Source organism: Ictidomys tridecemlineatus, unplaced genomic scaffold (assembly GCF_052094955.1).
Source record: "Ictidomys tridecemlineatus isolate mIctTri1 unplaced genomic scaffold, mIctTri1.hap1 Scaffold_240, whole genome shotgun sequence".
Taxonomy (NCBI): domain Eukaryota; kingdom Metazoa; phylum Chordata; class Mammalia; order Rodentia; family Sciuridae; genus Ictidomys; species Ictidomys tridecemlineatus.
The window spans coordinates 154,487-175,437 of NW_027522074.1; the positions used below are offsets into that span (position 1 = coordinate 154,487).

General features: G+C 39.6%; 1 protein-coding gene across 8 annotated transcripts in view; it reads right to left on the minus strand.

Moving 5' to 3' along the window:
* Positions 1 to 1,716: 1,716 nt before the first annotated feature.
* Positions 1,717 to 20,951, minus strand: part of LOC144373124 (uncharacterized) — a 59,098-nt gene continuing 39,863 nt past the window's right edge. For all 8 annotated transcript variants that reach the window (XM_078036238.1, XM_078036244.1, XM_078036239.1 and 5 more), the window contains 7 exons: positions 12,958 to 13,195; positions 11,247 to 11,278; positions 10,658 to 10,762; positions 8,036 to 8,273; positions 6,315 to 6,346; positions 5,726 to 5,830; positions 1,717 to 1,879 (listed from right to left, as the gene is read on the minus strand). In XM_078036238.1, coding sequence (XP_077892364.1) covers positions 5,744 to 5,830; positions 6,315 to 6,346; positions 8,036 to 8,273; positions 10,658 to 10,762; positions 11,247 to 11,278; positions 12,958 to 13,195 — 732 coding nt within the window. In that variant the 3' untranslated portion in view covers positions 1,717 to 1,879; positions 5,726 to 5,743. The remainder of the gene's footprint in view (positions 1,880 to 5,725; positions 5,831 to 6,314; positions 6,347 to 8,035; positions 8,274 to 10,657; positions 10,763 to 11,246; positions 11,279 to 12,957; positions 13,196 to 20,951) is intronic.

The following is a 20,951-nucleotide window of genomic DNA, read 5'->3' on the forward strand; positions in this document are numbered from 1 at the left end:
TATCAGAATGGGTTAAAAAATCAAGAGTTAATCATGGATACAAAAGATGTGCTTAAAATCTAAAGATACAGATAGATTGAAAGTTAAAAAGTCAGGAAAATAATAATGCAAAAATAAAGAACGCAAAGTTGGAACTGCTGTATTAATATAAGATAAAATAAACTGCAAAAGTATTAGCATAAATAGAAATCCTGAAGATAGATATGACAATAATTAATGCTCTTGCACTAAGTAACAGAGCTTCAAAATATATAAAACAAAAATCAACAGAATGAAAGGGAGAAACAGTTACCAACCATTGTGGGAGATTTTGATACCTGTCTCTCAGTAAATACATTAAATGGGTAAATAGAAGGATGGAGGAACAGTATCAACTACCTCAGCCTAACTGATGTTATATAATACGACACCCAACAACTACAGAACTCCCGTTCCCTTTAAGGGCACTTCATAAATTAATTGAAACAGATCATATTCTGGGCCATAAAATGATATTCCTTACCAATGAATGGGATGGATTCAAACTCAGAAGCTTCTTCTCAGCAAAGGGAATGATCAACAATGTGAAGAGAGAGCCCACAGAGTAGCAGAACATCTTTACTACACACATATCAGATAGAGCACTAACTTCCAGGATATATAAAGATTTCAAAAATCTTAACATCCCCGAATCAAATAACCCAATCAATAAATGGACTAAGGAACTGAGCAGACAATTCTCAGAAGATGTATGTTCATCAACAAATATGTGAAAAAATTTTCAACATCTCTAGCAATTCAAGAAATACAAATCAAAACTACTCTCAGATTTCATTTCACTTCAGTCAGAATGGCAATTATCAAGAAGACAAGCAAAAATAAATGTTGGTGAGGATGTAGGGGAAAAGACCCACTCATAGATTGCTGGTAGAACTGCAAATTGATGTAACCATCATGGAAAGCAGTATGGAGATTCCTCAGAAAACTTGGAATGAAACCACCAATTGACCCAGTTATCCCACTTCTCAGTCTATTTCCAACCACATCAATGCTATAAAGTAGCTCAACTCACAAGAGTTTTACTATGGAACCAACCTGAGTGTCCTTCAACACAGGAACAGATAAAGAAAATGTGGTCAATATGCACAATGGAATATTACTCAGTTTTAAAGAAGAACAAAGTGATGGCATCTGCCAGTAAATGAGTGGAAGTTAAGAATATCATAGTAAGCAAAATAGGCCAATTCCAAAAACCACAGTTTAAATGTTTTCTCTGATATTTGACACTAATTCACAATAAGGAGCGTGGCTATGGAAGAATGAAGTTACTTTGGATTAGGCAGAGGGGAGGGAAAGGAAGGGAGCCAGGTATGGGGTGGGAAGAAGAGTAGACATTATTGCCCTAGGTGCATGTGTGACCACATGACTGATGTGATTCTACATCACGTACAACCAGAAACATGAGAAGCTATACTCCATTTGTGTATGATGTGTGAAAGTGCCTTCTACTGCCATGTATAACTAATTAGAACAAATAAAAGAAAAGAAAAAAGAATGGTGGCAGCCAGGGGTGGAGGAGGAGGAATGGGAGTTCTTACTTACATGGTGGTAGAGCTTCTGTTTGGAGGGACAAAAGTGTGCTGGAAACAGAAGGTTGTACAATATTGTGAGTGTAATTAATGCCTCTGAGATGTCCACTTAACAGGGCTAAAATGGCAAATTTAATGGTACCAGTCCTTTAAAACAATGAACCCTTTAATTATTAAAATTTTTAACATTTTCCTTTCCAGAAAATTAAGAGTAGGATGCCATTCATAGTTTTTTTTCTGGAGAACCTCCTTGGCTCCCAAGATGTGAGGCATTAACTTGTGAGCCATTTCACCATGTTCGGGAGTGGGTACTGCAAAGAGAAAATAAAAAGTGCATAATTTAGAAGCAAAACATTTTATGTACTTTCAACTAAGGCCTGAAGACTACTTATGAATACAGTTGACTTAAACAACCCATATTATAATACCTGCCCCAAACCTCTCTTAGTCACAACCATAACTTTTATAAGCTGTTTGTAAAACAGTTGTTTTTAATTGTTCTAAATTCTAAAAGTCAACAGTTAAACAGACCATTAATACACTCTTGTCAGTATCAAAAGGACACGATATTTGATTGAACCCATGGTGGCTTTACCAGTGAACTACATCCCTAAACCTTCTTTTAAATTTCTCAGATAGGGTCTACCCCACTTCTTAAGGCTGGACTTAAACTTGTGATCCTCCCTCTTTAGGCTCCCCAGTCACTGGGATCACAGGTGTACAACCATTGAGTATAGCATTTATGACATTTATAAGGTAGCTCAACAAGTTATAATATAATTTATCAAGTTACTGGAACTATTTTTGAGTGTGTGTGTGTGTGTGTGTGTGTATGTGTGTGTACGTGTGTGTATGTGTGTGTGTGTGTGTGTGTGTGTGTGTGTGGTGTTAGAACCAAACTCAGGGCCTTGTGCATGCTGGCAAAGCACTCTACCACTGAACAACATCTCTAGCCCCTCTGCATTCTACAAAGAAAATCACTATAAATACTACAGTGAGTAAAATGAGGTTATCATTCTCTCTTCCTGGTTGAATTTTGTATCCTCCCGCCTTCCCCTTCCTTTATTGTTTCTCCTCCTCCTCCTCCTCTTCCTTCTCCTCCTCCTCCTCTTCTTCCTCCTCCTCCTTCTTCAACTTCCCTCCTTTCCTCCCTCAATTCTTTCTTCACCAACTCCCCCCACCATTGCCCTTTCTTTGTAGGAGTTGGTGCAGGAACTGAACCCAGGAATATGCTAGGCAAATAAGTGCTCTCCCACTGAGCTATACACCAGTCCTCTTTTCACTTTATTTGGAGACAGGGTATCTCTAAGTGGCCCAGGCAGGCTCCAATTTGAGATCCTCCTGCCTGAGCCTCTCCAGAAGATGAGATTACAGGTGTGTGCCCCCAAGGCCTGGCAGCTTCATCTTTACTGGGTTAAGTATAAATACAATACATTTGCTTAAAGAAAACAAAATCAACCTGGGATGCATAAAAGTATTAAGAAAAATGATGACAATCCTTCTATCAATATGGACTATCCTGTTAAAACTTCACAAGCTTTTTAAAAGTCACATTTCAAAATGATTTGGATATACTGACACTCTCTTCCTTCAAAAGCTATATGCCAGTTACATCATTCCTAAGAACTGACCATAAAATGATTCTAATGGCTAAATTGAATAGTGCCTTAATATGAGTGTTTTCATAATTTAACCAATCCCCTTTATAAAATCTTTGTATTCTTTAATTTTTGATTATTACCTTTAAGTTTCTAGAAGTGAAATTATTTCTAATTAATGGATTTTTAGTATAAATTTTAGGTTTAAAAGTGAGCAGACAATAGGGACCCTCGCTAAGTTGCCTCTGACACAGGAAGAACACTTAAGGGATCCCGCTGACCTTCTCCAAAACTGAAAAGACAACTAGATAGCCTTGCAAATGCTTTTTCCAAATGCATACTGGGTCTTAAAATGTGGATCCTGAAATGTTCCCATGTTGGCCCCTCATTTTCTTATTGATATCTTGCATTACAGTGCAGTATACTTACTACAATGATACCTATTGTGGATACATATCTATATATTAATACACTTTTGTTGATTTTTGGAGGTGCTGGGGCTTGAACCATGGGGACTCGTATATGTCGGGCAAGCACTCTAACACAAATGAACAAATACGAACTTACGTCTATTAATCCAAAGCTAACACTTAACATTAGAGTTCACTCTTTCTATTGGGTTATATAATTCTATGGGATTTGAAAAATGAATATTGTTCTGTGTATCTACCATTATAACATCATACTAAATAAATTCACTGCCCTAAAAACCTACTACTCATCCTCTTCACACCCCTGAATCCCTGCAATCAATGATTTTTTAAAACTCCTCATACTTGAGATGTCCTAAATTACATGCTAGGCAAGTACCCTACCATGGATTGAACACTTCTAGCCCACACGCTACACTTGGAATTGGAGAGCATCTAGCCCCTTTAGATGGAAGGGCAACACTAAGCACTATGCTCTTAAAGATCTTTCAGAGAATAATATGCCCACACCATAGGCATGTAGTCAATTATCCAAGTTATTTCCCTGTTATAAATAAAGAGATAAGATAAAATTCTTTCATGCCTTTTGGTGTTATGATATCTCAGTTTTTATCCATGACTACTATTCTACTGTATGGATGTAGCACATACATTGGATTTCTTTTGTTTATATTGTGGTGCTGGGGATGGAATCCAGGGCCTCAGCAGGCTAGCCATGTGCTCTACCACTGAACTGCACACAGTCCTCACATTCACTTTTTGAAACACATCTCATTCCAGATTTAGCAAATATGAATAAAGATGCTATAAAAATTTTGCACAGGTTTATGTGTGGACACATCTCAATGCATGGGGGTAAATACCTAGAAACATATTGCTGGGTTATGTGGTAAGGTCATGTTTCATTTTGTGGGAAACTGAAAAAACCCTCTTCTGGAGTGGAGCCTCCCATTAGCAATGCAGGAGCATTCCTGTTGCTCCATCTCTCATTTTTCACTTTTTTATTCTTTCTTTCCTTAGTGATTAGCTAAGACTCCATCTTATTATTGAATGTTTGCATCTTTCAATGATCACACTCGACTATCACATGACACACCATGTCACACAGAACAAGAATCTTAGGGTGGTTGTTCTTGGCCCGGATGCTCTTATTGTCATTTTACTTATGCATACCTCCTGCCTCCACTGTTACTATTTTTATTTAAATTGTTTTATCTTTTAAAGATACTTTTATAACAGACAGACATTTATTTGTTCAGGTAGGTAGAAGTACTTTTGACTTTACTTTATTTGAGGAAGCTATTATTTAGCTTTTGGGACATACATTTCTGGGTTAGTTTTTTCTATCAGAAATTCAATACACATGATGAAAACCCTTGAAACTGTCTCACAGCTTACTGATGCTATTGCATTTAAAAGTTTTCATTTCTATCTTTATGTTTCACTGTGGTAGTTTCCACTAAAATAATCTATCATTAATCCAGTCTCAAAATATTTTAACAAATATAATGCCTACCCCTCCCTTTCACTTCAAAAAGCCAGTTGTGAGGAATATAGAAAACACAGCCTTCTGTCATGAGATGGGAATCCAATGGCAGTCCTCAGAGCCACCACATCACAGTCCAGCCCCCTTACTACTTCTCTCCCTGGCTCCACCTGAGCTCATTACTGTTGAAATTCTCCTCAGCTGGGGAGGAATTTCACTCTCAACTGTCTTTCGAATGCCATCAAGGCTTTGAGAGAAATGTCAAAATGAGAAATAGAGTACATAATCTGGGGAAGAGGAAAGATCTACGTTTTAGGTAGAAGAGTTACCCACATTATGAAACAGAGAAAAAACAGAGCAATAGATGACCTCTCTGGAAAAGAGGACAAAACATGGAAAGAAAAAAGCAGTGAGTTAAGTATTCTAACTTTTAAAGAAGCCATCGATTTTTATTTTTCAAAAAAGTGGTTTTTGATGAGTACTCTTTAGGTAAAAACTTTAATTTAATCTTAAATTAATCTTCTCAGAGTAAAATATTTTAAACTTGAAGCTTTTTGAAATTATCTCTGAAAGTCAAATGCAAACAGCAGTTTTATCAACACACATGCACAGATGTGCACACCAGGGTCATTAGTCACTCACTTGTCTTGTATGGCCATGTCATGGGACAGAGAAAGGCTGCACCTCTCCATCACCATCATCTTCCTCCATTACTATTGCTAATGTTTCCGGCACCTTGGTGTTCAGCTGTGTTCAGGAGCAAAGGGAGACAAGCCAGGAAAAGACAAAGATTAACATGTGACCAGGTCTCCTTTTATTAAACAAACTTTAAGAAGTTATTTTTCCATAGCTAATTTTTAAATGACTAAACCTCACTGGTTACAATATATTCAATTAAAAAATAAAGATGATTTTCTGAAATATGGAAAAGTAAATAAGCATATATGATAAATATTCTTGAGTGCTATTTAGAAACATTAAATATTTCTTTACTTCATTTTATTTTTTTAAATATTTTTTTAAAGTTGTTAATGAACCTTTATTTTATTTATTTGTATGTGGTGCTGAGAATCGAACCCAGTGCCTCATGCATGCGAGGCAAGCACACTACGACTAAGCCACAATCCCAGTCCAACCTCTTATTTTAGAAATTAAAAAAAAAAAGAAAAACAGGTTTCTTTTGGTAACCTTAATTAAAGCAAGAACTATAAGAAATACATAATCAACTTACTGCAGGTGTTCCAGAAGGGAAGCAATCCTTCTCTGAAAATGAAAGAGAAAGGAATGTTAACAATTTACCACAGAAAACTTTTCTATGACAAAAAGAAAAATAATATAAAAGAGGAGCAAGTGAAATGTGTTAAAACCGATTTCATTTTAAGCAGAATTACTTCTCTAGAAATATGATAGTAATAGTAACTTAAAAATAAAATTTATATAAGACTCAGCTAATAACTCTTTAATCTTAATGAAACCTTAAAAACACATTTTGAAAAACCTGAATTGATCATTCAAATAACTGGATTTCATGGAATGTAAATTATACTTAAATCAAGTTATTAAAATGTAATGGAGTCCTAACCTGGTAATTCCATGCCTATCATTCAAGGGGCTCAAGAGGCAGAGACAGGAGGATCTTGTGTTCCAAGCCAGCCTCAGCAATTTAGCTAGGTGCTTAGAAACTCAATGCGACCCTGCCCCTACATAAGATACAAAATAGAGCTGGGGATGTGGTTCAGGGATTGAGTGCCCCTGGGTTCAATCCCCGGTACCCTGCCCCCACCAAAGTGTAATGAAAACCATACCCACCCAAGTTGTATTAAAATAAAACATTCCTTGTTTAAGATACTTTCTTAAGCAGTAAACGTGATATGATAAATATTCTTGAGTACGAAGGAGCAAGGGGATATAAAGCCACCAAACATGGCAACTGGGAAAAGAATTATATTTGACATGGTTTGTTTCTTTGTAAAATGCAACTTACTAGTTGACACAGAAGTTCTAGGTAAAAGTAAGATGTTTTCCTAAGGATACCAGGTAAGTTTTTTATAGAAAAAGTCAAGATCAGTATTACTTGAAAAGAAGTCTACTTCTTTTTTAAACATAGCCTTTATCTCTGTGATGATGTAAACATATTAAATACAATTAATCCAACCACATTTGATTTTTGCATACTTAAGATTATTTTTTAAAACTATATATATATATATGACTTTAGAGACGGAAAACATATTAAATAAAAATTATGAATCTTGGGGTTGTTATGGGCAAAATCTACCCAGAGAGAAATTGGAGAAATGATTTTGCATCTTTTAATGTATAGTGCAAAGAAGTGAAATCAGGAGAACCAGCGTGGAGAAGGAGAGTCTAACTAAATCTCCAAAGATATTCCAGGGATCAGTCAACCAACTGCACCACGTAGACTTCATTCTGATGCGGCCTTACACAAACTGTTTTTAAAAATCCAGTACACTTCAACTCTTACCCACTTAGATTCTATTTCTGAGGAATAAGTACTTCTTTGAGGTAAGGTATTTATTTTATGTATTTGAATGTAATTTTTGAATAGAAAATGATTTTATTTCAAGTTCTATGCATTTATAAACAAGAATTCCTTCTAGGCCAATGACAAAAAACATATCTCTAGCATAAACCATAAACATGTCTAGAAATCCACAATTTTTCCTTCTCAACTAAAAATCATTTAAACCCATGAGGAGGAAAAGAAAACCCTAAGTAAATGTAACAACATGGAACAATTGTGAATCCCACTATCATGTTGAATTATAATGTATAAGAAATATGGAGGAAAATGTAACAGATCCAATTCCATTTGTAACAAAATTATGAGATCAATGAAATCCTCAATCTCTAGATGATGTTCAAGAGCCTTCCCGAGAGTTGACAAAAAGCAGTATCTATGTAGGAGAAAGTAGAAACAATACAGTTTACCTTTTATTTTTCCAGAAATGATCTTTTTATCTATCAGTGCTTCACAAGTTTCCATGGGATTCAGTCTTTTACCACTGTCTGAGGTCTCACCAGTAGGAGGAAATCTGAGATTTTTCTTCTTCAAGGTGCTGGCGTTATAATACTTGTTGACACCCCGCACAGCTAGAAGATGCTCCGTTGGCTTTCCTTTGAGGACCCTGAAGGTTTGTGGCAACTGAGCCCCCTGCTCTGGCATGCCCTAACAAAGGGAAATTCAGACATGAGTTGTGGTTTGAATTGCTCTAATACCATCAATTTTCAGACATAAATATCAACATACATAAAACAAACCCATACACATAATTTTAGATTTGACTAAATTCTAAATGGCCTCCTTTTCTAAAACTCTACTTTTCCATATTTATTTTACAAATCAACAGGAAAGGTCCAAACAGAGGAATGGGAATGGAGTGCTGGGTTTGTTTGGGGAGAGGGACAGAACTGTCAAACCTGTATTTCCCCTTGTTCATCACCCACCAGAGTAGCTCCTAATTGAAAAGCCTTAAGCCAAGAGTATAAATCAGGGGACAGCAAACAGGAAGAAGGATGCTTGGTTATGTCTGGTTCTGCTCTAGCTTTACACAGATAGAGAACACAGGGAGGCAGGCCCATTCCAACTTCAGCAATTCAGGGAATACAAATGTAGGGATTTGAAACCAAGAACCCACTTTATACAGTTTTTAGTGTTTCAGATCTTTTTATGTGGGAGGAGGAGGAGTACCAGGGATTGAATTCAGGGGCACTCAACCACTCAGCCATACCCTCAGCCTTTTTATTTTTTGAGACAGTGTCCCACTAAATTGCTTAGTTCCTGGCTTAGTTGCTGAGTCTGGCTTTGAACTTGCAAACCTCCTAAATCAGCCTCACTAGCTTCTGCGATTACAGTCATGCTCCACTGAACCCAGCAATACATTACATCTTTTTTGTTTCCCTTAAATTCATTTGAAATAATCTAGTAGTACATTAAATGGTCATGCCATATTTTTAATTAATTTAATACTAATGATATTTGAGTTGACTTTTTGCTACATTTTGCTATCAAAATAATGGGACACAAACCATAGTCTATGCTGTTCCATGGTTTCCCTAGGACATACATGCTAAAAATTACATTTCTAGGTCAAAAGGAATGTAGGTGAAAGTAACATATTCATTTGTGATTTGCAATAGATACATGAAGGGATTTTTTTTTAAAGTGAGAGTGAGAGAGGAGAGAGAGAGAGGAGAGAGAGAGAGAGAGAGAGAGAGAGAGAGAGAGAGAGAGAGAAATTTTTAATATGTATTTTTTAGTTCTCGGCGGACACAACATCTTTGTTGGTATGTGGTGCTGAGGATCGAACCCGGGCCTCACGCATGCCAGGCGAGCACGCTACCACTTGAGCCACATCCCCAGCCCTCACATGAAGGAATTTTTAAACACATTTTTTTTCTTTTTTCTTTTTTGTTGTTTGGTGGTTGGGATTAAACCAAGGCCTTAAGGTGCTTAGTGATTAGGTAAGGCTCCCTCTTATTTTTGAATGTTTGCATCTTTGAATGATCACACTCCACCATCATGTGACACCCCATGTCACACAGGACAATAATCTTAGGGTTGTTGTTCTTGGCCTGGAAGCTCTAATTGTCATTTTACAAGCATATCTCCTGCCTTCACTGTTATTAATTTTAGTTAAATGGTTTTATCTTTTAAAGATACTTTTATAAGAGACAAGACATTTACTTATTCAGGTTGGTAGAGGTGCTTTTAACTTTACTTTATTTGACGAAGCTGTTAATAGCTTTTGGGAGATAGACTTTTGGGTTGTTTTTTTCTATCAGAACTTCATTACACATCATGAAAACCCTTGAAACTGTCTCACAGCTCGCTGATGCTATTGCATTTAAAAGTTGTTTTCAATTGTATCTTTATGTTTCACTGTGGTAGTTTCCACTACAATAATCTATCATTAATCCAGTCTCAAAACATTTTATACAAATATATTGCCTACCCTCCCTTTCACTTCAAAGAGCCAGTTGTAAGGAATATAGAAAACACAGCCTTCTGTCATGAGATGGGAATCCAATGGCAGTCCTCAGAGCCACCACATCACAGTCCAGCCCCCTTACTACTTCTCTCCCTGGCTCCATCTGAGCTCATTATTACTGAAATTCTCCCTCATCAGGTGAGGAATTTAACTCTCAACTGTCTTTAAAATGCCATCAAGGCTTTGAGAGAAATGTCAAAATGAGAAATAAAGTACATAATCTGGGGAAGACGAAAGATCTACGTTTTAGGTAGAAGAGTTACCCACAATATGAAACAGAGAAAAAACAGAGCAACAGATGATCTCTCTGGAAAACGGGACAAAACATGGAAAGAAAAAAGCAGTGAGTTAAGTATTCTAACTTTTAAAGAAGCCATTGATTTTTATTTTTCAAAAAAGTGGTTTTTGATGATTATTCTTTAGGCAAAAAATTTAATCTTAAATTAATCTTCTCAGAGTAAAATATTTTAAACTTGAAGCTTTTTGAAATTATCTCTGAAAGTCAAATGCAAACAGCTGTTTTTCGAACACAGATGTGCACACTAGGTAATTAGTCACTCACTGGTCTTGTGTGGCCATGTCCTGGGGCAGTGAAAGGCCACACCTCTCCATCACCATCATTTTCCTCCATTATTAATGCTAATGTATCTGGCACCTTGGTGTTCAGCTGTGTTCAGGAGCAAAGGAAGACAAGCCAGGAAAAGACAAAGATTAACATGTGACCAGGTCTCCTTTTATTAAACAAACTTTAAGAAGTTATTTTTTCCATAGCTAATTTTTAAATGACTAAACCTCACTGGTTACAATATATTCAATTAAAAAATAAAGATGATTTTCTGAAATATGGAAAAGTAAATAAGCATATATGATAAATATTCTTGAGTGCTATTTAGAAACATTAAATATTTCTTTACTTCATTTTATTTTTTTAAACATTTTTTTAAAGTTGTTGATGAACCTTTATTTTATTTATTTGTATGTGGTGCTGAGAATCGAACCCAGTGCCTCATGCATGCCAGGCAAGCACACTACCACTGAGCCACAACCCCAGCCCTACCTTTTATTTTAGAAATTTAAAAAAAATGAAAAACAGATTTCTTTTGGTAACCTTAATCAGAGCAAGAACTATAAGAAATACATCATCAACTTACTGCAGGTGTTCCAAAAGGGAAGCAATCCTTCTCTGAAAATGAAAGGGAAAGGAATGTTAACAATTTACCACAGAAACCATTTCTATGACAAAAACAAAAATAATATAAAAAAGGAGCATGTGAAATGTGTTAAAACCAATTTCATTTTAAGCAGAATTACTTATCTAGAAATGATAGTAATAGTAACTTAAAAATAAAATTTATATAAGACTCAGCTAATAACTCTTTAATCTTAATGAAACCTTAAAAACACATTTTGAAAAACCTGAGTTGATCATTCAAATAACTGGATTTCATGGTATGTAAATTATACTTCAATCAAGTTATTAAAATGTAATGAGTCCTGGCCTGGTAATTCCAAGTCTATAATCCAAGGGGCTCAAGAGGCAGAGACAGGAGGATCTTGTGTTCCAAGCCAGCCTCAGCAATTTATCTAGGTGCTTAGAAACTCAATGCGACCCTGCCCCTACATAAGATACAAAATAGAGCTGGGGATGTGGTTCAGGGGTTGAGTGCCCCTGGGTTCAATCCCCGGTACCCTGCCCCCACCAAAGTGTAATGAAAACCATACCCACCCAAGTTGTATTAAAATAAAACATTCCTTGTTTAAGATACTTTCTTAAGCAGTAAACGTGATATGATAAATATTCTTGAGTACGAAGGAGCAAGGGGATATAAAGCCACCAAACATGGCAACTGGGAAAAGAATTATATTTGACATGGTTTGTTTCTTTGTAAAATGCAACTTACTAGTTGACACAGAAGTTCTAGGTAAAAGTAAGATGTTTTCCTAAGGATACCAGGTAAGTTTTTTATAGAAAAAGTCAAGATCAGTATTACTTGAAAAGAAGTCTACTTCTTTTTTAAACATAGCCTTTATCTCTGTGATGATGTAAACACATTAAACATAATTAATCCAACCACATATGATTTTTGCATACTTAGATTATTTTTTAAAACTATATATATGACTTTATAGATGGAAAACATATTAAATGAAAATTATGAATCTTGGGGTTGTTATGGGCAAAATCTACCCAGAGAGAAATTGGAGAAATGATTTTGCATCTTTTAATGTATAGTGCAAAGAAGTGAAAGCAGGAGAACCAGCGTGGAGAAGGAGAGTCTAAATAAATCTCCAAAGACATACCAGGGATCAGTCAACCAACTGCACCATGTGGACTTCATTCCGATGCTGCCTTACACAAACTGTTTTTAAAAATCCAGTATACTTCAACTCTTACCCACTTAGATTCTATTTCTGAGGAATAAGTACTTCTTTGAGGTGAGGTATTTATTTTTATGTATTTGAATGTAATTTTTGAATAGAAAATGATTTTATTTCAAGGTCTATGCATTTATAAACAAGAATTCCTTTTAGGCCAATGACAAAAAAATATCTCTAGCATAAACCATAAACATGTCTAGAAATCCACAATTTTTCTTTCTCAACTAAAAATCATTTAAACCCATGAGGAGGAAAAGAAAACCCCAAGTAAATGTAACAACATGGAACAATTGTGAATCCCACTATCATGTTGAATTATAATGTATAAGAAATATGGAGGAAAATGTAACAGATCCAATTCCATTTGTAACAAAATTATGAGATCAATGAAATCCTCAATCTCTAGATGATGTTCAAGAGCCTTCCCGAGAGTTGACAAAAAGCAGTATCTAAGTAGGAGAAAATAGGAACAATACAGTTTACCTTTTATTTTTCCAGAAATGATCTTTTTATCTATCAGTGCTTCACAAGTTTCCATGGGATTCAGCCTTTTACCACTGTCTGAGGTCTCACCAGTAGGAGGAAATCTGAGATTTTTCTTCTTCAAGGTGCTGGCGTTATAATACTTGTTGACACCCCGCACAGCTAGAGGATGCTCCGTTGGCTTTCCTTTGAGGACCCTGAAGGTTTGTGGCAACTGAGCCCCCTGCTCTGGCATGCCCTAACAAAGGGAAATTCAGACATGAGTTGTGGTTTGAATTGCTCTAATACCATCAATTTTCAGACATAAATATCAACATACATAAAACAAACCCATACACATAATTTTAGATTTGACTAAATTCTAAATGGTCTCCTTTTCTAAAACTCTACTTTTCCATACTTATTTTGCAAATCAACAGGAAAGGTCCAAACAGAGGAATGGGAATGGAGTGCTGGGTTTGTTTGGGGAGAGGGACAGAACTGTCAAACCTGTATTTCCCCTTGTTCATCACCCACCAGAGTAGCTCCTAATTGAAAAGGCTTAAGCCATGAGCAAAAGTCAGGAGACAGCAGACAGAAAGAAGGATCCTTTCTTATTTCTGGTTCTTCCCTAGGCTTTGACAGAGAACCCAGGACGGCATGTCCATTCCAACCTCAGCAATTCAGGGAATACAAATGTAGGGATTTGAAACCAAGAACCCACTTTATACAGTGATTACTGTTTCAGATCTTTTTTGGTGGGGAGGAGGAGGAGTACCAGGGATTGAATTCAGGGGCACTCAACCACTCAGCCATACCTTCAGCCTTTTTATTTTTTGAGACAGGGTCTCAGTAAATTGCTTAGTTCCTCGCTTAGTTGCTGAGTCTGGCTTTGAACTTGAAAACCTCCTAAATCAGTCTCACAAGCTGCTGGGATTACAATCATGCCCTACTGAACCCAGGAAAACATTACAAAATTTTTCCCCTAAATTCATTTCAAATAATCTTGTAGTACATTACATGGTCATGCCATATTTTTAACCAATTTACTACTAATGATATTTGAGTTGATTTTGAATACATTTTGCTAGCTAAATAATGGGACAAAACCCATAATATGTGCTGTTCTCTGGTTCCCCAAGGACACACATGCTAAACATTCCATTTCTGAGTCAAAATGTATGTATGTGAAAAAGTACGATATTCATTTGTGATTTGGGATATACACATAAAAGATTTTTAATTTTTTTTTTTTTTTTGCTGTTTGGTATGTGGGATTAAACCCAGGGCATCAAGCTGGTAAGCACCTGCTAAACATTACCACAAGTTACCTGTAGTCCCAAGTTCTTAATGTTATGGAGTCAAATTGGCTTTTTTCCTCCCCCATCTGCTGGACTGGTGACTGCATCCAGGGGTGTTTTAACACTGAGCTTCATCCCCAGTCCCTCTACCCTTTTGCAAATTTGGGACAAGAGTCTTGTTAAGACGCCAACACCTGCATCAAACCTGTGATCATCCTACCACTACCTGAATCCTCTGGGATTACAAGGGTAAACCAACCAACGTGCTTGGCTACACAAGTTATTATTATGATGATTATTATTACTATTATTATTCGGGATTTACGGTCTCACCATTTTCCCCAGGCTTATCTCAAACTCATGGACTCAAGTTATCTTTTTGTATCAGTCTGCAGAGTAGCTGGAAATACAGGCATGTGCCACAAAGCCAAGCTTTCATGTTTATTTTTAATAAAAATATTAGTTGTAGATGGACACAATACCTTTATTTTATTTATTTTTATGTAGTACTAATGCTCTAACCCAGGGCTTCATGCCTGCTGGGCAAGCACTGTAACAGTGAGCCACATCCCCAGCCATAATGTTTTTATTCTTTAATTTGCTTTTGGAAGTACTAGGTATTGAAGCCAGGAGCATTATACCACTGAGCTACATTCCCAGCCCTTTTTACTTTGAGATAGGGTCTTGCTAAAACTGCCCAGGCTGGTCTCTAACTTATGATCCTTCTCCCTAAGCCTCCTGAGCTACTGGGATGATAGGCAGACATCACTATGCCCAGTCATCTTAAATTGCTCTTTTTTATTCTGGGATTCCTATCCCATGTAAAATGTCTTATCAATATGAGATTGTACAGCCAAGTGTGGTGGCATGCACCTGTAATCCCCCCTGCTCAGAAATCAGGAGCAGGAGAGTCACTGCAGCCCACAAATTTGAGACCAGTCTGAGCATCAGAGGAAGCCCCACCTCATACCACAAAAAATGGGAAAAAAAAAGAGATAAAAGTGGGGTACTCTAATAACTAACAGTGAGAAAATAACCCAAATTTAAATGTAAGGTCTCTGGTGTGGCTCAATGGTAGAGCTCTTGCCTAGCATGCTCAAGGACATGAGTTTTCATGCTTATTCATACTAGCCCCAAAGCAGAAATCTAAAATCTCCTAATCCTCCTATATAATGAAATATATATATATATGTATGTATATATCTTTATATCTATGTGTGTGTGTGTATGTGTTTGTACAAACACTTTCCCCCAGCACTGGGGGGGTTGAGCCTAAGGACATCCTACCACTTGGCTTTATCCCTAGCTGTTCTTATTTTGAGATACAGTCTTGCTAATTGCAGAGGCTGGCCTAAAGCTGCCTGAGTTCCTGAGTTGCTGCAATTAGTCATGTGCCACCAAACCCAGTTTACAATCCCTTTTCTAGCCAGTCCAGTGGTGCACACCTGCCTTCCAGGACTCAGCACACTTACATAGGAGGTTTGCTTGACCTCAGAAGTTCAAGACTGGCCTGGCCAACATACTGGGAACTCCACCTCAAACAAACAGAAAACCCACAAAACTGATGGTCAATTTTTCTTTCCTTTTCCACATCTGAGGATTGAATTCAGGGGTGTGTTACCATTGACCTACATCTTTTGATACAGAACACAATTCTCTTTAAGTTACTGATCCTTGACTTGTGACCCTCCTGCCTCAGTTTCTTGAGTAGCTGAGCTTATAGATGGGCACTCCTGTGCCCAACTGCATTATCACTTTTCAAGTGTGCAGTAAATTAACTGGAACAACCTTATTGACCATTATATCTCCAAAACTTACTCATGTTTAACTGAAATTTTGTAATTTCTGACTAATCTAATAGCCTATTAGGACTCATAATAAACAAGTTCCCTTCCTATTATATGGAATCCTTTCCGGCCAAGAGTCAGGCAGTGTTGGTTCATGAGCTTGAGTCTCCAGAGAACAAGGATCTTCCCTTCCAGGAGGGCTCTGTCCCAGCCCCTCAGAGCCTCCACCCACACTTCCCTGAACCTAGGACACATAGGCACAGCTGCCATAGGAAGCAGCACCAAACATGTGTATATAACAGACATGGGGTTCTTGGCACTCTCAACAGGGGAGTGAGGGCTCAGGAACAAGAGACCCCCACATGGGGCTCAGGAGATGAACTTCTGGTGCTTGTCCTGGCATTGCTGGGTGTGAAGGGAGAATAGGAGGCCAAGCCTCCCTTAGAAGCCTCCCAATGCACCACTGGGCTGATCAGAAGGTAAACACAGAGTCAGTACATGGGGGATCTCCCTACCCTCCACCCCACAACTCACAGTCAAGTCCCTTGGTGCCTAGAGTCAGGACAAGGGAGAGAGCTGGCACCACATTACTGCAAGAGACCATGGGGGACACTGTGGGTTACCCACCCCACTGTACACCTAATGCTCCACACAAATGTTTCACATTGTATGTCAAAAATTTCCATAAATAAAGAATCTGGAGTGCTGGGGTTGTGGCTCTGGGGTAGAGTGCTTGCCTCGCATGCATGAGGAACTAGGTTCAATCCATGGCATCACATAAAAATAAACAAATAAAATAAATATATGTGTCCATCTACAACTGATATTTATACATGTACATACATACACACATGCACACATACACCACACATACACAAACACATATAAAAGAAACAGAATTTTCTTTGAAACATAAACTACTAGATTAGTCTCAGTCCTCATTAATAGATGAGGAAACTGGGGACCAAAAAAGTAAGGACTGGCACCAAGCCAACCAGAAAGTGTGTTTCAGTCTTTTCTCTTTCTCTATCCAGGGACACCTGGGTGTGCTCTGAAGCCCTGTGACCTGGACCCTGCACCCTCCAGGTCCATAATCCCACTCCTTATGCTCCAAGTGCTTCAGCTTCAGGGCCAGCCCTACATCCGGGGCTTCCCCCAACACATGTGCAACCACAGATCCTCATGATTCAAAGCACACCCGATACTCCTTTCCTTCTGTACAGGTGCAGCTTTGTCACTCCTTGGGGGGGCCTGAGTGGTGCACCTGGGCCAAAGGAGGTCTTTAAGGTGTTCTTTTGGCCCCCAGTTGGTCCCCTGGTCCACCTGAATGCAGACCGCCTCAGACATGTACCTGGGAAGCAACAGGCCAAATGCAAGGAGTCACTACCCACCTTGGCCTGGACTCCCTGACCACTCTCACCCTCAGCTGGGAAAGCACAGAGCCCAGGAGCCTTATCCAGGCTGCCATTCCCCTCAAGCACATTTCTTGGGGCAAGAACCTACAACACCAAGGAAGAGTGAAATTCCCAGAAACTCCCAGAGTACCCTGGAGAAAACCCCAATAGAAAGGAACAGGAGTGTTAAGGCTGGGAGCTGGGGACAGGGACCAGGGAACTAGACCAAGCTTCACTCCCCCCACCAGCCCCAGGGTCCACCACTTGAGCCCTTGGTTTACCAACTTACTTAGGTCCCAAGGGTGCACAGAATGCGATGTAACAGTTTGTTGGGCAACCCACATTGAATGCCTTGTCATACTGGAGGGAGATGAGGAAGGGAAGAGGAGCTCAGAATCAGCAGGACTGGGTACGGCCATCTCTCAGGGACACTTGCTAAGTTGGTCAGTCAATCCAGGGCTCAACCTGGGCCTGTGGCCAGGCTCTAGGTACAGGAGTGCCCAAGAGTGACCCAGGGCCTCCTGTCTTCCCAGGCTCCCAGGAAGCGTGACCTCCCTCGACCCACTTGTGAGCAGCTGTCCCCAGACAGTGCTGACCGAGCACCCACCTCTCCTGCCTTCTCAGGGCTCTCAACCCCTAGTGCTTCCCTTTGCAGGATCCTTGCTCTGTCTCCATTGGCCTCACCTGTCCTCTCACCTCATCCTTCCAGGTACCTTTTAAAGTCTATCTCCTGGTGTTCTGCTCAACTGATCCAAAGATCATGTCACCACCCCACTCCCACTTGACTGTCTTACCACTCGATTTTTCTAAAAATCTACCTTCATTGAGTTTCACTATCTGGGAGACCAGTGGCAGCAGGGGATGCCCAGACATATTTCCCTAGTCAAAAATCAGATTTTCCAAGAAAATCTGAGCTGAAGACCTTCAGTACACAAAGCAGGAAAGGCCAAGCTCAAAGGTCATGTCCTTCCCAGGACTCTGACTGGCTTCTCCTCTCCCTTATTCTACTTTCTCTTTCCCCTGAGTCCATCCATCAGCCTCGACCACTCCTCCTTCCAGAACAGGTTGAGTTTCACCCCAACTTCATGAGCTTTAGGTAGAAAATACTCTGTTATAGTAGAAAGTGGTCCAGCAGCACCTCTATCCACCCCAAGTCTCCAATGGCCTACACATGAAGACTTTCATCTTCAACACTCTCCTCTGCCAAAGGAAAGATGATTCCACATCAGAACAGCTCTGGAATATGTCCAAAAAAGCAACTCGAATCAATGTCCTCTATGAGGTTCTGCTTCCTTTAAGGTGTTCACAGCACATAAGAAATGAGTATACCACCAGGTACAGTGGCACACACCTGTAACCCCAAGGAATTGGGATTTTGAGGCTGGAGAATCACAAGTTCAAGGCCAGCCTCAACAACTTAGCAAGGCCCTCAACAATTTAGTGACACCCTATCTCAAAACAAAATAGAGCAAGGATTAGGGATGCAGCTTTGGTGGTAAAGCACCTGTGGGTTCAATCCCTAGTACCAAAAGAAATAAACTAATAGCAGAGCATTAAAAAATTACAGAATCTTTAAACTTTGAGAAAGAATATTTGATTAGATATATATCATGTGTAGAAAATATTGATTGTACATAAAGTATAGAAAATGTTTAAGGAATGATAGTAAATTTGTAAGAACTGAGCAGTAAATGTGAATACCGTCCTCCCCCCACATGGGACCCTATCACACACAACTGGAATCCAACAGCTCTGAGGCACCCAGACCAGCCTCTCTCACTAGCTCCACTCTTGGGGCTCCTGTTCCAATTCTGTGTCTCAAACACCCTCACACTCCACAGGACCAAAATTCAGCAGCATCTTCTTCTTGCCCCATCTTCTGCCCAACTTCCTGTTGTCTCTCCTTCTTCTCCTTATCCTGGGGGGTCAGGACACAATTCTTCTCTCTGTTCCTTTCCTCTTTCCTTCTATCCCCAAATGTTGGTTCTTCTGTTTGATGGTTCACTCATTGATTCAGATGTCTTTTCTCTGTGTGCTGGGGATTGAAGAATTCAGGGCCTTGCACATGCTAAGCACACACTCTACCACGGAGATGCACCCCCATCAGAAATATTTCAGGGCATCAAAAATGCTTGGGTCCAACCAGGAAGGGTGGCACACACCTGTAATCCCAGTGATTTGGGAAACTAAGGCAGGTTTGAGACCAGCCTCAGCAACTTAGTGAGACCCTGATTCATAATAAAAAGTAGCAGGGACTGGGAATGTAGCTCAGTGGTAAAGTGCCCCTGGGTTTAATACCGAGTAGCAAAAAAACAAAGCCCCGTCACTGCACTGGGGATGGAAAGCACACCGCAAACAGCATGGCCAGCCTACTTTCAGTGGGTGAGAGCAGCTGCAACCTGAGGCCCTGTGCACCAAGGGGAGTGGAAAGGGTAGAGCATAGAGAGAGTATCATGGGAACCATGTAGGCAACCCAGCTCACACCACCCAGGTACATGCAGAGGAGAAGCCCAGAGAGTTAAGTGCTGAGACAGCGACTTCTGGTTTCAGAGGCTGTGTCTAGACCAGAAAGAGTAGTCTGAAGATGTCTGCTGAATTTGGCCATTAATGAGAGCATCATCCTGACAGCAAGGGCTGGGCTGAGCTGGGCCAGAAAGTGAAGGGGGAGCTAGTGAACAAGATCAGGAAATAAGGCCCAGAAGGTACAACAGGTGGAGTGGAGGCCTGGGATGTTAAGGCTGGGACTTGTATGACTTTTAAGATGAGCACAAACATGTGTAGATGACCATGGGAAGGAATGGTAGTGATGTAACAGCAGCACACAGGGCACTCTCTGGTGCCATCCACTCTTCTATAAGAGGTTTACATGAATTAACCCACAATTCCCTGTTTTACAGATAGGGAAATTGAGTGACCAGGGGCCGAGTAGCATACCCCAGGTCTCCCTGCTGCTCAGTTCTAGAGCTCCGATTTGAACTTATGTGGTCTTCACCAGAGTCTTTGCCACCAACCACCAAGCAAGTGAGTCTAGGAGGAGTTGCAGTCAGGGAATGGAGTATGCTGGGAGTGAAAGTTGGAGCATGAAATCAATGCCTGAAATTAGTGCTGCCATTAATAGAAAAAAGCCCTGTCTGGTGAATCTTAGAGGGCAGACCACATTTAGGTCCCTTGAGACTTGGGGATCCTGGACATGGAAGGCCTCACTCTGAGCAGAGGAGAAAGAGCAATGGACTATGGCCTGACCTAGGGCAGGAAAAACCACAGGATGGAGGAATGGAACAGGCTGCCAGGCAAAGTCAATGATGATACTAGAAGCTGGAGAGAGGAGAAGACAGGCAGACCACAGGGCTGAGGAATAAGGGCCAAGCACAGGAGTCACAGCTGGGAGGGAACCACATATGGCAGTGGTGGATGGGAGGTGATGAGCAGACAGGCTCCTCTGTCTGTTCAGCTATCTCAGGGTCTGAAGCTTCCCCTCCCCCACTGATGCCGCCCACCAGTCTTCCTGAAAGAGCCTTTAGTTAAGTGATGGC